The sequence below is a fragment of the Euprymna scolopes genome, chromosome 7 (genome assembly GCF_053919585.1).
Source record: "Euprymna scolopes isolate OS-2025 chromosome 7, ASM5391958v1, whole genome shotgun sequence".
Lineage (NCBI taxonomy): Eukaryota > Metazoa > Mollusca > Cephalopoda > Sepiida > Sepiolidae > Euprymna > Euprymna scolopes.
Window position 1 is genome coordinate 104,086,627 of NC_136488.1, and position 17,858 is coordinate 104,104,484.

Here is a 17,858-nt window from a genome sequence, read left to right on the forward strand (position 1 = left end):
GGAATGAAAACCAATGGGGGGGAAGAAGCAATTACGGGGACGGCGTTCGTTGGCCTAGTCAAGAATCAAGGCCAAGCACTGGGTATTTTTGCGTCTGACTACTTGACAAAGAAGGAATGTGAAATCCGGGCGATAGGCAGAGCCTACTTACTCGTTAAAAAATTTATGTTTGCAATTTTTATCTGGACCTTACTTCTCATATTGATTCAAGTATTCTCGAAATTATGTTGTGAAAACCTTAATAAATCAAGACTAATTTACTGATCAGGTTGAAAGTTTGCACGGTGGTTAGCATTAGCTCCATAATGAAAATGGTCTAAACCTAAACCGTGATTTAAACCTAAACCTTTAAATCGATATCCCAAACTAAAATCAGGCTTGCGTTAGATCATTGATGATATTTTGATTAGGTTTGGTGACGATTGATCAAGCGACGTGGACTCCAGATTATACAAAAACAAACATAGTGACATTCACCCGCAAACATAACCTGCTTGGAGGAGGTAATAAAATGAGAATCAGTGTAAGAAAAGTAAACAAAACGACGAAAATAAAAGTAAATCAAATAGTTGTTTAATATGGAGACAATGATAATTGCACATAAATAGAAGAGATGTAAACAAATAAAAGAAACAAAAGAAATGAAAAATGAAAAAAAAGAAACAAACGAGGAAAATACGAACAATGAAAACGAAAGAAAGGAAATGACTCGCAGGGAAATGGAAATGCATGCGGTAAAGAAGCGAGTTAACAAGTAAATGGAAAGGAAACAATAGGGAAAACGCGAAAAGGAAATAAGAAAAAGCAAGTACACGAAAATGAAGTATCGGAAGAACTTAAATGAAACTAATACATGGAAACAAGTACTTAAAATACGTTTAGAAACTAAGGAGGAAGTTTTTATTGACATCCGTCTGTCTCAGGGAAAAATAGAGTTCTGCGCTTTAGATTAGTCCGTTGGCGAATTGCAGCGTCAGCTGTGATTGAGCGGGCCTATCCTGGATCGGCAAGCTCTGTTGCAGAGGATACATATATAGTGAGAGAAAATGAAAAGCAAGAAACGAAAAGGTACACAAAACTGATTGAAATATATAATTACCGAAGAATAAAAAAATAAAAGAAAATGAAAAAGAAAGGAAACACAGATAAAGAAAAATACAAAGAATAAAAAAGAAAGAAAGAAAATTAAAATATAAAACAATTAAATCCAGAAAATTACTAAATTCTATAGAAGAACCAAAAATCGAATTACACACACTAGGATCCTCCAACGAAAGATGAAGAAAGGAGCACACAATCTGTGGCGTCAACAATTGTGTTAACTATACGAAGCTTTCTCTAAGTATTGAACAACAGTAGCGACATAATGCTTTTCTAAAAGCCGTTTTTTTACCTTTTCAACTCCAAATTAATAATTATAATTTTGTTAGATTTGGAGATTAAAAATTGTTAGCTTTAAGAAGTGATAGCGAAAGAGCGTATTCAAACAAATTGGGAAAAGAAAATAAACAACCATTTTTTTGTTAGTGTTTGTTCGAATCACATCTTGATGTTTTATCTCCCACAATAGTCCCTCAAGATTATATATACCATATAAAGTCTTCATTTTCTTCTTTCGCTAAAACATAACTTTTACACGCCAATGCATATCTAATGTCGGTACAATTGTTGGCTATGTACAAAAATAATCCAAGATAGTCTCTACCAAAACCAGATAAAAACATCACAGGCTAACGTGTAAAATTTGATACTTTACAGTTTCAATAAATTTCTTGGTAAGAAAATGTTAAACTCAATTTTTATCAACAATAATTAACAAAGGTATTTACAATTAAATATTTTCAAATTGATGTTAAATTTGCTATTTTAAAATTGCCAATAGTCATATTGATATTATAGTTAAATATTTTTTATAATTGTAATTTCTACATTTGACATTTCCAGAATTAATTCAGAATTATTTCAATCTTTTAGAGACTGTTTTTATCCTAATTCAATTGACTATATCATATATTAGTGAGAAATAGTGTAATTTTTTTTTACAAAACATACAATTGAATTTATTTTCATTTTCTATTTACGAATTATATTTAAATAAAAATATATGATGTTTATACAGAAACAACAAAATAATATTTTGACATGCTGTCGATTTCAATATATTTTGTTCAAATTTCGTCAAATGAAATATGTGGGGGTAAAGATTTTCCCTGAACTGCATAATATGAATTAATTTAAAAGAGAATAAGTATCGAAAATTCTATGAAAATCTGACAATCAGTTGATTTTACTAGATTTATTGCATATGGGTATGTGTACACTTTCAAAATGGTGTATGCATAGAAACTTTGTTTTATGGCGTCAATAATGTAAACCCGATTTAATCTCGCATTTTCATTATTTTCATATGCTGAAAAAATACTAATTTATTTTAGGCTTCTTTTTTAAATGGCACAAAAATATGATGATGATATTAACTTATATTAAAGTCTGTGGCGTTTTGAAAGTCTGTGGCGTTTTGAAAGTTCCTAACAAACACAAGTTTTTTCACTGAAAAAAAAAAGAAAGAAAAAAAACGTATGCGAAATAATGCATGCACTTCGAAGCTGTTCAGTCTTCATTTTCGTCTCGTGTAAGCGGTAGCTTTTCTTTTTAATTTTCAAGCTACACGTGTTTTAGGTAGGCACCGCCAAAACTTGGGGTGGGGCAGGTAAATACTTTTTGACGGACCGTCTTTTTTAAAATCTACCAAATATCAGGTAATTATCCAATAAATACGAAATTTTCAGCGATTATTAAGAGAAGAATGAACTTTATAACAGTGTACTTATTTTTCATAAACGATATATATATATATATATATATATATATATACACACACACACATATATATATATATATATATGTTTTTGCTTACAACCCCCCCTTGTTTTGAGGGGGTTCCAAATATGCTTAAAATAATCATCTGAAACTGAACAAAACATATTGTCTTGTTGTAAGGGACAGGATTATAGATTTAAAAAAAAATTGTTTGCATACCTTATTTTGACGTCTGAATATCAGAAATTCGATTGTGTATAATTATTCCGCTTTGGAGTTTTGAAGTGTGAAATTCAGTGAATATGTTAAGTAAAATAATTAAGTTAAGCACCCCCCCTCAATTTTTAAAAATATTTATACGAAAAAAAATTTTTTATTAAATCTTTGATAAATAAATTAACAATTTTTTTTAGCGAGCCGAATAATGCACGACCATTATTTAACAGGAAATGCTTTGAAGAATCGATACAAAAAATCGATAAATATTGTGCCCTTTGTGTTAAAAATATCGTTTTTTCGATCCCGTTTGAAAATATTTGCCGCCTTTCGACTACGGTAGACCAAACGCGCTGACATATTTTTTTTTATTCTGCTTTAAATTGCCCACCCATTTTGGGGAGCCTGGCCCCCACACACATACATATTAAAAACCAAGCTCATACAAATGGTCACCCATCTGGTACTGGCCAGCCTCAGCGTTAATAATACATTGAAATTTTCGTTACTGAAAATAAGTTTTTTTGGCCTGTTTGGTTTTCCATAGTTTGCTTTTTATTATATACAAACGTAAACATTGTCTAGATCGACGCGAAGTAACTGGTTGCCTATATGAATAAGTGGAATTATTTGAAATCCAGGTACTAATATTATAATATCTTTGCATATTCTCATAGAAAATCACCCTAAATCTTAGTTAGACAACAAATAAATGAATTAATTATTTCAAAAACCTTTTTTTTTTTTAAATATTTATGTACGTTTTTTGTGCAAGACAAAAAATGTTAATTGTTAACTTTTTGGGAAAATTTAACATTTCAAATTTAATTAAAAATAGTAGAAAAAGTTTTACATTATTCTGTTTTCTATATGATAAAATTCAGGGTTTTATCTTTCTGGAAAAAAAAGTTACTCAGAAATCATGGTTTTTAATAAATGTAATTTCGTTTTAAAAAACAACAACAACTTGATTTTTCGGCCATTTATGGCGGTGTCTAGTTTTAGGAAATGGGCAAATATGATGAAAGAGCAAAGATGAACGGAAGGTTGAAAAAGAAAAAAGAAAGTCCGTATATATCAAAGAAGTAAAAATAATAGGAAGACTAAAAAATATATGACGTAATATTATAAAGAGGTAAGCTGCAATAAAGAACGATTAGTAAATGTTATGATAAGCCATCAAATTTTTGCAGAACTATTGATCAAAGACCGGAAGTTAAGACGAGACAACAGCAACAGCAACAACAGAAATTTGTAATAAAAATAAAGACAACAGTTTAGCATAAAGAAATCACCAAACCAAATGCCAAGATAGCGGTAAAAGCAAGGAATAGTAGTATATAAAGCAAACAGTCAAAAAGTAGTGCAAATAACACTGTGGTGGATATAGTACACGCTCGATATATAAATGGAAGAAAGGGAGAGAAAAAGATAGAAACGTGATGGAGGGGCTCGCATTTTCAAGCGATAAAGGTGAAATATAAATAGAACGGCTGTAAATAAAATATAAAAAGCGAAAACTTTGTCGAACGGTAATCATCATTGCAGACGGTAGCAACATCAATGGTCCGGGAAGTGAACAACACAAATAAGCTGAAGAGGGGGGGAGGGCTTTAAAACTTTGCTATATGGTAAATGTTAAAGGAGAAAAAAAAGAGAGAACAAGAGAGGGAGAGGAGAAACGGAGCGAATTCGGTGGCGGGGAAAAGACGAGGAGAATATATATAAGAGGGCAAGCGAGGAGGTGGATGGAGAACCTAACTTAAAAGGAGCACCGACATAAGAAAACTATGACAAGCAGGAAGTTAACAACCGCTACCACTTCTATACCGAAATAACTAAAAAAAAAAAAATAATCACAACTGAGCAGAATAAAAGTAAACAACGAAAAAAGAGAACGAAAAAAAATCAGGCTTTAAAGCTAGGATTGCTTGAACTAAGACGTTGGCAGTGAACCAACCCCCTTATTTATATATGAGAGTTTTCAATTCCCAACTATATACTGATCTCGTGTCTAACCTTGCTTTAGCTGAAGGCGGATAAACACAAACTCCAGTTGATGCTTAAGACAACAAGGGTTAATCCTGACACTTTCAATAATACATGTTTACTTAGATTATTCGAACTACTGTTTTCACCATTGAATGTTATTCTCGCAACATTGCGGCTGATGCAACCTCTGACCCTTTTCAGCTGTGTATTCTCGAACTTGGTAATCTTTATGTCGAACTAGGGAATCTTTACGAAATTTTGAACGGAGCCTTTTATTTAATCCACATGAGTAGTTTGTTCTAATTCTGTCAGCGATGACGGCATAGAAATCATAAGTAATTTGCAAGTCGTATTATTTGGATTTTCGAACTGTCATTTGTACAACATTTCAGCCGATGTAACCTCTGACCTTGTTCAGGTGTATCTTGCCAAATTTGAGAATGTTTCTGTTATACTCGGAAACCTGAACGAAATTTGAGACGAAGCACTTTATTTACTTCACGGGAGTAGCATGCTCTCGTACCTCCAACCAGGACTTTGTAAAAATGATACTCAAAATAAGAACAGTAGTCTGAAGCATCCTAATAATACGAATAACCAATCCTCGTCTAAAAAATTCAGAAACGAAATGTCATTCTTAGTTTTGCACGTACTGAAGACTGAACCTTCAAATTTTAGAAAACTTTTCCTTAAAACGTATATGACTTATATCTGTTTCGCCATGGATCCTTATGTTGAGATGAGAATTCCTATTTTTGAAGTGTGAAAACGAATGGTAAGTGAGCTGTACTTTGAACTATTGCAACAAAACAATTTCACGTGCAGCTTCAATGGCAGTAACATTAATTAAAGACAAATATAAAAAAAATGATTGTAATGAACATTATAAGTTGTATCCCATTAAGAATCAATTGAAATAATTTGAAAATACACACAATTAATTATGTTTAAGATTTTCTCCGAGGAGAATTAGCAGTTCGTATTACTTGAAATATTCGAACTACTATTCTCGATTTGGTTGTTATTTTCAAACGTTTCAGCCAATGTATCTCCTGACTTTGTTCTTTTTCGAACCTGGAAACCTTTATATCAGCATGAATCCGTTTCGTTACGGTTAAAAGCGTTGATTAAGAATAGCTTTTAACTGACAGCCTTTTTGGATGTTGAATGTTCCATTTAGTTTACGTGCGATAACAAATAAGAATGAAAAAAAATAAAATATCCAACCCGTTATAGCGCATGGAACGAGTGTAACATAGCGGGGACGTGCGTATGCAGATGCATAAAAGATGACGCCACTGGTAGGGAAAATTAAAAACTTGAAAAGGGAGATCACGCTAGAGACGGGATTAGCGTTCGAGATTACGTGAGAGGCATGAATAACGTTCGAGATCAGGTGAGAAGCATAAAGAACGTTCGATATCACGCAAGTGACGTCACCGCTGTAACTATGAGAAAATGAATGCCATTGTTACAAAAAAAAACGAGTTGAAATTATTTTCTATTCTTTGTCTACTTTACGACTGCAGTCATAACATGCTGGTTTCCGTGTGTAATTTTGTACAACGTTACACAAGAACAATCTTCCTTCTCATAAATTTAATGATTTTTTTTTCAGTTCGGAATTCCCTATATGTTTCCTAGTTCAAAATCAAAATCTTCAAGTTCGAAAAAATATACTCATAAGAAAATCTAAGGTAACATCGGCCGAATCATCGTGAAAATAACAACTAAGATGAGAATAATAATCTAAATAACTAAAATGATACAATGATACAATAAAAATTATAAAAAACACAAAAAACGCAAAAAAACAAAGATGTATTGAGTAAAAATTGTTTTAACTTATTTTGTTAATGCGTTTTATTTTTGTCTATATTTTAAAATTTGAAACCCTAAAAATTTGTCTTGAAATATAAAATTTAATAGTATTAATACAGTTTTTCGTATATGATAAGATCTTTCAACTTAATTAAGACAAATTTCAACTAAAAAATATTAGGGAAAATAATGAGAAGAAAAATAAATAACCACAATAAACGAAAAGTTTTGCATTTATTAAGTTGATATCTTATATAGAAAATATGTTTAAAAAATTTCTTGAAGAGTGTTAACTAAAATGACCTCAATAACATTTGTAAATGAATAAATGCTAAATTTGGACCAATTCCTTACATTTAAAGTAAAGTGAAAATACCTTCTGTCAAGTTAACTTTACACAATCGACGCACCATTTTATATACTGCTTCTATTTGTGTGATATCTTCAAAAATAATATTTTATAAATTAACTATTATTTGTTATTGTTGCTTTTTTTAATTCAATTATTATTTGGATTTTAATATAATAAATTGTTCCGTTTCACGATATTGTTTGATTTCTTGGATAAATATTTAACACTTGTGGTCAAATGTTTCTTTCATTAGAGATATAAAATTGATTTTCACCAATTGTGGCCAATTTTTATATTAGAAGTAAAAAGTTAAAGTGTTTTTTTCTTTTTTCTTTCTTTATGTTTACATTTAATAATAATAGCTGATTGAATTTCTCTCGAAATTAACAACATTTCAATATTTATCTATAGTAGTAAATGAGAAAGATTTTTGTTAATAATCAAGTTATGGCTCAAATGTTTATTAATTTTAGTTAATGTTTTGAGCATTTTATTGCGAGACGATATCGAGCCATAAAAATGATTTAATATCTAAAATACATTTTCACGGTATTTTGGATCTTTCTAATATTACATTTTTCCTCTTGTCTCAACGTAAATACATGGCTGCGAGGATAATTTCATTGTTTTGAACTAATAATGGCGTTTAAATTTTATTTACAATTTAATTAAGAAAAAATATATGTTAAATAAAGAAATTCATAGTTACAACAAAGTAAAACATGAAAAATATTTATACGAAGTTAAAAGTTGGGAGCATAACTTTCCTGTGTCTTCGGTCTGACGTACAAGTCCGACTAGTTAATTATGATGTGTAAAATATATAGAGAAGTAAATAGACAGCCAACAAAAATAATTCACATCTATTTGTCATTTCTACCCCCATAATTGAGCGTTAAAAGTCTGCAATAGTATAAGAAACTAAATTAAGCACTAAAAATATAGTGTCAAAATATAGTGACATATAGTGTCAAAATATAGTGACATATAGTGTCGAAATATAGTGGCATATAATACCAAAACATAGTGACATAAAGTGCCAAAATATGGTGGCATATATTGTCAAAATATAGTGACATACAGTGTAAAAATAGAGTGACATATAGTGCCAAAATATAGTAGAATAGACTTCCAAATATAGTGAGATTTAGTACAAAAATATAGTGCCATATAGTGCTAAAATGAAGTGACATATAAGGCCAAAATCTAGTGACATATGCGGCAAAAATATAGTGACATATAGTATCAAAATATGGTGAACTCTCGTGTCGAAATATAAAGACATATAATGTCAAAATATAGGAACATATAGTTTCAAAATATAGTGACATACATACAGTTTCAATATATAGTGACATATAGTGCCAAATTGTTTCAAATGGCGGTGTGATGCGTCTAGTGTGTAGTTGTAGTCGTATTAGTAGATGTGCTTATCATCTCTTGCTCTCAGCTAACACCGCTGGCTAGCATTTACGTGAAAAAAGGAGCCAAATGCGTAAGTCTCTCTCTGTCAGTATACAACCTCTCCATCTGCTAGCCCTATGTAGTTGTTCCATGCACCGAAACATGGAAACTGAGCACCCTGCGGCCTCAGGCTAAACTACAAGGACTCGGAGGAGGTTGGCTCCCAGACATGTGACATGCAGGCCCACCATCGTGTGGATATGCCCTGGTGAACCAACCCCCAGCTATGGGTCAAATAGTTCCACTGTCTTGTGGCTGTCTTGGGAAAGACAAAGGCTAAGGGAGTAAACCCCAACAGAAAATCCGGAGGTGGTAGGAAGACAGACCAATCTTCTTCCGACAACGCCTGCATCCTTATTCGTTCCCAGCCGTCTTGACACAGTCCTGCCACTGGAACCGGCGCATCAGGAAGAAAGAGTGAGGCTGATCCTGTGCAAGTATCCCTCACTTTAATCCAAGTCAAGCGTAAGTCATGACACCGACTTTTTGTTAACTTCAAGTCCTGTGGCGACAGGGAAACAGCGAAGCAGTAGGTGTGGATACACTGGAAGCTGTAGCTGTGAACCTACACGTAGGCGATTCAGGACACGTGGTGGTTCCTCACTGGACTGAGGCAGTGGTGGGTCCGGCAGCCTCCTGAGTGACCGAGCAGCCCTCTTTAGGATCGCTCTGCTCGCCTCCGTAGAATGAGGACGGGGCTAGAAAAGGTGCCCTAAAAATATCTTGCTTCACCAAACCCTGGCCAGCATACCGTGGCTGATGGGGATTCCTCTTAAGCGGTCGAAACAAAAGAAAAAAGAAAACAAAGGTGCTTACTCTAGCATCGTGGAATGTCCGAACTCTGCTCGACAATGCAAAAACAAATCGACCTGAAAGACGAACAGCGCTTGTAGCTCGTGAGCTTGCTCGCTACAATATTGACATTGCAGCCCTAAATGAGACTCGTTTTGCAGACAAAGGCCAACTAACCGAAACTGGTGGAGGCCACACCTTCTTCTGGTGTGGGCGTAGTGCTGAGGAGCGGCATGAAGCTGGTGTGGGTTTTGCTATCAAAACAACTCACGTACCAAAACTAGCAAGCATTCCTGAAGGTATCAACGACAGACTAATGAAAATGCAGTTACCTCTTGGATGCAACACCAGCGTTACGCTGGTCAGTGCCTGTGCCCCAACGATGACTAACCCTGATGAGGTCAAAGATTAGTTATATGAAGAGCTGGACTCTCTCATTTCCTCAGTCCCTCAGTCGGAGAAGCTTGTAATTCTTGGCGACTTCAATGCACGTGTCTGTACAGATCATCAAGCCTGGCACAACATCATTGGAAAGCATGGAGTAGGCAAATCCAATAGCAACATACTCCTCCTCCTTAGAACCTGTGCGTCACCTGATCTCAACATCACAAACACTATGTTCCGCCTCCCAAATCGCAATAAAACCACATGGATGCATCCACGCTCTCGTCACTGGCATCAAATTGAGTTTGTCATTACCAGAGTCAAGGACAGGCAGGACGTGAGACTGACCAAAGCCATGTGCGGGGCTAATTGTCGGACCGACCACCGCCTCATCATCTCCAAGTTCAACTTCTTCATCCAACCAAAGAGAAGGCCCCAGGGTAAAAAACAGCCAAGAGGCTCAATACAGCCAAATTTAAATGTCCTAAAACAGCAGAGGAATTCCAGAGCAGCATACATAGTAAACTTGCTTCAATCTCAATCACAACGGCGTTGAAGAGAGCTGGACATCCTTCAGAGATGTTGTTCTCTTTGCTGCTCTTGACGTTCTAGGTCCTGCCACCAAACACCACCAGGACTGGTTTGACGAGAATGATTCTGAGATTCACAACTTGTTACAGGAAAAACACAGCCTGCTAAGAGCGCATCAAAATGACCCACCTTGTGTGGCGAAGAAAACTGCATTCTCTAACATGCGCAACAAAGTCCAATCCAAGCTGCGTTCAATGCAGGATTCCTGGCTCAGTGCCAAGGTAGATGAAATCCAAGGCTACGCAGACAAACACGATACAAAGAATTTTTACGATGCACTAAGGGCAGTTTACGGACCACATTCTTCGGGATCCTTTCCTCTGCTCAGTGACGACGTCTCAACTCTACTCACGGGAAAGAAGGAGATCCTCAACAGATGGGCTGACCATTTCAACAAAGTGCTTAATCGCCCTGGAGCCATCAATGATATAGCAATTGAACGTCTCCCCCAAGTCCCCATCAATCAGCAGCTTTACAACCCACATCAATCGAAGAAGTCAGCAAAGCCATTCAGCAGTCAACCAGTGGAAAAGCTCCAGATCAAGATACCATCCCAGCTGAGGTTTACAAGTCCGGTGGTGCAGCCTTGCGGGAGCAGCTGATCTGCTTGTATCAGATCATGTGGAGGAAGAGACAACTACCACAAGAGTTTAAAGACGTCACAATCGTTCACATCTATAAGCGAAAAGGAAATCACCAATCCTACGATAACCATCGAGGTATCTCTCTCCTGTCCATAGCAGGAAAGATCTTGGCTCGCATCCTCCCTAACCGCTTACTTGGTCACCTGGAACAGGGACTCCTGCCGGAGAGTCAATGTGGTTTCCGCGCCGGTCGGGGGACTACTGACATGATATTTGCCGCTAGTCAGCTTCAAGAGAAATGTATCGATCAGCACCGAGACCTTTACACAACTTTTATCGACTTGACCAAGGCATTTGACACAGTCAGTTGGGATGCTCTGTGGAAAATAATGAAGAAATTCGGTTGCCCAAGTACTTTCATCACAATATTTCGTCAATTCCATAAAGGCGTCCTTGACGACGGTGACCCATCGGAGGCTTTTCCGGTAACAAATGGAGTTAAATAGGGCTGTGTCCTTGCCCCTACACTGTTCAGCTTGAAGTTTTCTGCAATGCTATTTGACGCTTTCAGCGACCAGTCACCAGGCATCAACATTAAATTCAGAACAGATGGAAAGCTGTTTAACCCAAGGAGACTGCAGGCTGTGACAAAGGTGAAGGAAGCAGTGCTGAGTGACTTTCTTTTTGATGATGACAGCAACGAGCGAGAAATGCAAGACCAGATGAACAAATTCTCTGCAGCCTATGACAACTTCGGCCTCACAATTAGCACCAAAAAGACCGAAATTATGTCCCAACCAGCTCCCAGAAATCTGTATCATGAGCCAAGTATCTCAGTCAAGGGACAGAACCTTCAAGCGGTTGAGACCTTCACATATCTGGGCAGCACCCTATCTCGGACACCCACAATCAATCTCGAAATCAACAACAGATGCGCTAAGGCAAGCACCGCATTCGGGAGACTCAGAAGCAAAGTCTGGGAAAGGAGAGGAATCAGCATTGACACCAAGCGAAGGTTTACAGAGCAGTTGTCCTCACCACATTTCTCTGTGTCTCAGAAACCTGGACTACCTACAGAAGGCACGAAAAAACGTTGAACCACTTCCACCTGAGATGTCTCCGAAATCTCTTCCATGTCAGATGGCAAGACAAAGTCCCTGATACAGAGGTCCTGAAAAGTGCTAATCTTTCCAGCATAACTACTACCATTCGAACGACCCAACTGAGATGGGCAGGTCACGTCTCCCGCATGCCAGATGAAAGAATCCCAAAACTCCTGGATGGCGAGCTGTGCCAAGGCAAGCGTTCAGTCGGAGCATCAAGAAAACGCTTTAAGGACAACCCCAAAGTCTCCCTAAAAGACTTCAACATCAGTACCGAGTCCTGGGAATCGCTTGCATCAGACAGACCTCATTGGCGTCACCTCATCAACAAAGGAGCTGAAACAGCTAAAGACAGAAAACCCCTCAAAGCAGTAAAGAAGCGTACAACCCGCAAAGCTAGAGCAACAAGCTCTGTCCTCACAACACGTACTCACCACTGTTCAACTTGTGGGAGAGCCTTCCATGCCCGGATCGGCCTTACAAGTCATCTCCGGAAGCACAAAAACACTACTTTTACTCAATGATGTCATGGTCATCTTCGACTTCGAAGGACGAACGAACACGAACAATAGTGTCAAAATATAGTGAAATGTACTGCCAAAATATAGTGACATATAGTGTCAAAATATAGTGACATATAGTGTCAAAATATAGTGACATATAGTGTCAAAATATAGTGACATATAGTGTCAAAATATATTGACATGTAGTTTCAAAATATAGTGACATGTAGTTTCAAAATTATAGTGACATAGTGTCAAAATATAGTGACATATAGTGTAAAAATATATTGACATGTAGTTTCAAAATATAATGACATGTAGTTTCAAAATTATAGTGACATATAGTGTCAAAATATAGTGACATATAGTGTAAAAATATATTGACATGTAGTTTCAAAATATAATGACATGTAGTTTCAAAATTATAGTGACATATAGTGTCAAAATATATTGACATATTGTGTAAAAATATAGTGACAAACATAGTGTCAACATATAGTGACATATACTGCTAAAATATAGTTACATATGCCAAAATATAGTGACATATAGTGTCAAAATATAGTGATATAGTGTAAAAATATAGTGACATATACTGCCAAAATCTTATGACATATACCGCCAACATATAGTGACATATAGTATCAAAATATAGTGGCATATAGTGACAAAATATAATGCAATATTGAAATAGTAGTATAGTTTCCATTTCAGAAATACAGATACGAAATTTCCATTTGTAATAGATTTATTACAATTGTAAACTGGATGATAGAGATTATTAAAATAAGATTTTCAAAATGCCAACTGCTACATCTTTTCGCATCTTTTATTATATGTATATCCATGTTTTAAGCATAGGTCCAATCATTCATATATTGGGTACTTTTTCTAAGATCATAAACTGGTTTCATGAAATATTTAAGCAAAACTTTTACAAACAAAGAGCCCTATTTTTCTTGTTAGCTCTCCTTGTCTTTTACCTTAGGTGTATTTTTTAGTTCTTGTTTTGTTCGTATCTTCTATCTTGTTGCGATCACAATCTTGTTTTCACTTCGTTGGCACGGTTTCAACCCGCAAAATAAAACCAAATAGCGAAGAAAAATGTGTCCAATGGTTGTGTATGGGAGCAGAAGCCAAGTTATGCAGTGCCGCGTTGCCGACTGCGGTGACTTTTTTGTCTTTGTCGTCTGAATGTTTACCGAACTTCCCGCGGTTCTGGCAACGAAACTTATCGATGAGGCGCAGCAAAAGACGCATAAAAATGATTATCATTTATTCGGAGTCATTGCTGTAAAACCACATACACGTAATCATATACATACACATGAATTAAAATCATATACATTGATATAGAAATATAGAAACAAACAAACACACACACATACATACATATATATATATATATATATATATATATATATATATATATATATATATATATACATATATATATATAGGTGGCGTTCAAAAGTAATGCCTCCTACTTTTATTCCGTCCGAATGGATCGGAAAGGATTGCAAATTACATTGTTATGATGGCTGAAGTTATGCGTTTATGACCTGAAGGTTTCATCTCTCTGTTGCTGATGCTGACGGCGTGAGACTATAAGTAAGCAACTCCTATTATGAGTGTGTATCAGAATAGATATGCGTCATTGAATTCCTTGCAAAAGTCTATTGAGTTAATGACTTTGTAAAAAAAGTTTCGGGGCACAAAATGCTATTACTCCCCTGCTCGTAGCTCTTCAACTATTTGAGTAAAAATAGGAGGTTTTACTTTTGAAACAACCCTTGTATGATAAAGCCGTCGTTCATCGCTGAAAAAAGTTCATTAAAAATGGTACTGACTATGTAGAAAAATAAATTCTTAAGTATGAAAGGTTGCACGTTTTAAAGATATCACTCCTGTTATTGTAACTATTCAACTCTTCTAATTACAAAAATAAGCGGCTTTACTTTTGGGACGAAACTCTTGTGTGTGTGTGTGTGTGTGTGTGTGTGTGTGTGTGTGTGTGTGTGTGTGTGTGTGTGTGTGTGTTGTGTGTGTGTGTGTGTGTGTGTGTGCGGATAGATAGATAGATAAAATGTGTTTTAAATTTAAATAAATCCTAGAAAAAAATATTTTTATTATACAAATATGAGGTTTATCCCAAAGATTCATTTTTTTTGCATTTATAATTTACATACAATTTCGAGCACCTGGCCTTGTCGACTCGCTCGTATATTGCGTAATCAAGAGATTAAATTTTCACAACTCTACGCATCAAATTAGGTTATATGTCGACAATAACGTTTTGAATGTTGTCTTCCATGTAGTCTATTGTGTCTGATTTGTATGCGTAGATATGGGACTTTTTACGTTTCCGGAGAAAATAGTTTAATGGAATTAAATTACACCAACGATGTGGCCAGTTGACAGGTCCATTTCATTAAATTATTCGTTCATTAAATATTCCTCACAGTAAGTTAATCATATCGCGTGCTGTGTGGCATGTGGCTCGTCATACTGAAACCACATGATGAATTCATACTGAAACCACATGATGAATTCCCAAGTGAAGCTAGACGTCAAATAACTGCTATTTGCTAAATCTGCAATAAAAAAATCGTGTTGTAAATTAAAATTTTGCGCCGCCGCTAAAAAAAAACCTCATTATATATATATATATATATATATATATATATATATATATATATATATATATATATGATATAAAAAAGAAAACTCATTATATATATATATGATATAAAAAAGAAAACTCATTATATATATATGATATAAAAAAGAAAACTCATTATATATATATGACTACAAAAAGTAGGTGACAAAACAATCCATATTTCTACCCTGATTATTCGACACTAACTGAAAGCTGAAGAGATATACTTCACATTTGAAAACAGTCGTTTAGATAAAACTCACTGAACATCATTTTGTTTCTTGCTTTCCATTTGAAATCCCGTAGTTCAGGAAGCCAGCATCTTCAAACAACTTATCTTGTTGAACTCGCCTTTTGTGTGAACTGGAATAAAGGCAAAGTTACTTTTTGGCTAATAATAAATAGAAATCAAAAAGACAACTATTTAAAACTGTAATTCAGCTAGACTTATCGTAAGTCTGGAACCCTTATCTAGCTTCAAAACGTTGATCAACTGGATACTATTCAAGGCATGAAACCAAACGAATAACCCTATCAGCCATACTCTGGCCTTGAATTCATTGCAATTACAATGCATAGTAATCACTCAGTAAACATCCGCAACATATTTCATCAACAATAACCTTGAGCATATTTTTTCCTCCGTATAATAATATACGCGTGGACATATTTATCAAATAAAATTTAAAAAACAGCATAGCATGTGTGATCTTCAGCAAGATCTTTTCATGTTCATTAATTGCTGAAGCATGGAATAAATTTCATGTATCAGTTCTTGACTCACGATATGCTTCACCCATTAAAACCTTAATGTTTCCCGAAATTCGCCAAAAACTACAGCTGGTTCCCCGATTCATACACATACACGCATGCTTATCATTCATCATCCACTCGGTGTTTATTAACCTTAAAAGTGTACGTTATCATATTTACTATATACGTGCACTTTTCATAAGCTGTAATAAAGCACCTGAATACGATACATGACTATTGCATTATATTATATTAACGTTTTAGATTCATTAGAAGTTTGAAAATAACCGAATAAAAACAAAGATGTGATTTTTTTTATGTTTCAGTCGGCATTAGACCACCAAGATCAGAAAGCTCCGCGACAACTCCCACATTTTGTGAGCAAGTTTGACGGTCGGACGAATGGGGGCATTCCATGTTTCTCTGAAGAGCGTTGTTTGGAGAGAATCGCGGCAAAGGTAAGCGTTATATATTAATTGTTTCTAATGCGCCTTCTAGTAATTCTATGATTTTTATGCATATTTGCACGAATACCAGCTAAGTATATTATTTGTGTACAATAGTGTGTCTTGTGTTATTTCACTAATTTTTTCCTGTGTATTAATTTTTACTTTTTGCACAGACAATCAATCATAGCAGATAATAAACTAACACAGGAACTGAAAAAACATACTGTATTAGTTGCAATAATAGCAGAACACAGCAATTTGAAAACCGCACAATTTCTTAAAGTCGCCAATTCATTTTTTTTAAAGTTCGCAAAGAGTTAGTAGATAATGGTGGCCAAATTTGCTGTTGCCAAATGTAAAAAACACCAGCAATGTTTTGGCAGCATTAGAACATACGAGTTTATTCAACAAGTTCAGAATATCATCGATGAGAGCCCCAAGAAGTCAATGAGGTCAATTTCAAAAGGACTCGGTGTCTCCGAAACCACAATTCGAAGGACTTTCAATGAGAATCTTCGATACAAGTCCTATGTAATGAAGAGAAGCCAGTTTATGTCTGATACCAACCAAAGAAATTGTTTAGTGAAATCCAAGAAACTCTGCATCATCACATAGGAATAGTGAGCGAAACATGTTCATAATCAAGTTACCAACTTGTAGCCTCCAAGCTTTTCAGACCTTAATCCGTTAAATTATTGTGTGGCACGTTGTTGAGAGACATCCCCAGAACACCAAAGATTCTCTGAAAGCAGCCATAGTCAGAGTAATGGAAAATATCAACGAGGACCATCTTACCCGCGCCTGCCGAACGTTTAGGGCTCGAATAGAAACTGTCATTACAGCGGAGGGAGATTTCATTGAATGGAATTACTAAATAAGAATGTGCCTTATGTGCCAATGTCGTTTTATTTAATTGCAGATGTGTTGCTGTTTGTATTTTTATCATCCTTAAAAATATCGTAAACACCAGACACACGTACACATACTTGGTGACCCAATAAAAGCGGGCCCCGTTTTATAGTGTTTTGTCAGAATGAAATGAAACTTTGGTCATAACTAGTTTATTATATTCAAAACAGCACATTAAAACACTAGGGTCTTTGGCTTTTTTTCTCTACAGCATATGTTCTAGATATACTTTCTATGTTTTTTGTGTTTTTTTGGTCATCCTGTATGTACGCATAATTTCTGATGACATAAAGAAAAAACAACACCAATCGTTGATTTTTTTTATGATAGAGTGGTGAATTCTTTCCTAATTCATTTCAGTTCAGTTTATTAAGTCAGAGGTGATTTTCTGACCTGCTATTTGCTTTTTCGAGTGATGGGACGGTTCCAATATATTTTCCGATTCCGATTTTTTTTTTAAATT

The 17,858-nt window shown here is 35.2% G+C and overlaps 1 protein-coding gene across 12 annotated transcripts in view; it reads left to right on the forward strand.

The window, feature by feature from the left end:
• LOC145279872 (cytosolic carboxypeptidase 1-like) overlaps positions 1-17,858 on the forward strand; it is a 657,874-nt gene that overhangs the window by 426,837 nt on the left and 213,179 nt on the right. For all 12 annotated transcript variants that reach the window (XM_080131321.1, XM_080131320.1, XM_080131325.1 and 9 more), the window contains one exon: positions 16,364-16,495. In XM_080131321.1, coding sequence (XP_079987447.1) covers positions 16,364-16,495 — 132 coding nt within the window. The remainder of the gene's footprint in view (positions 1-16,363; positions 16,496-17,858) is intronic.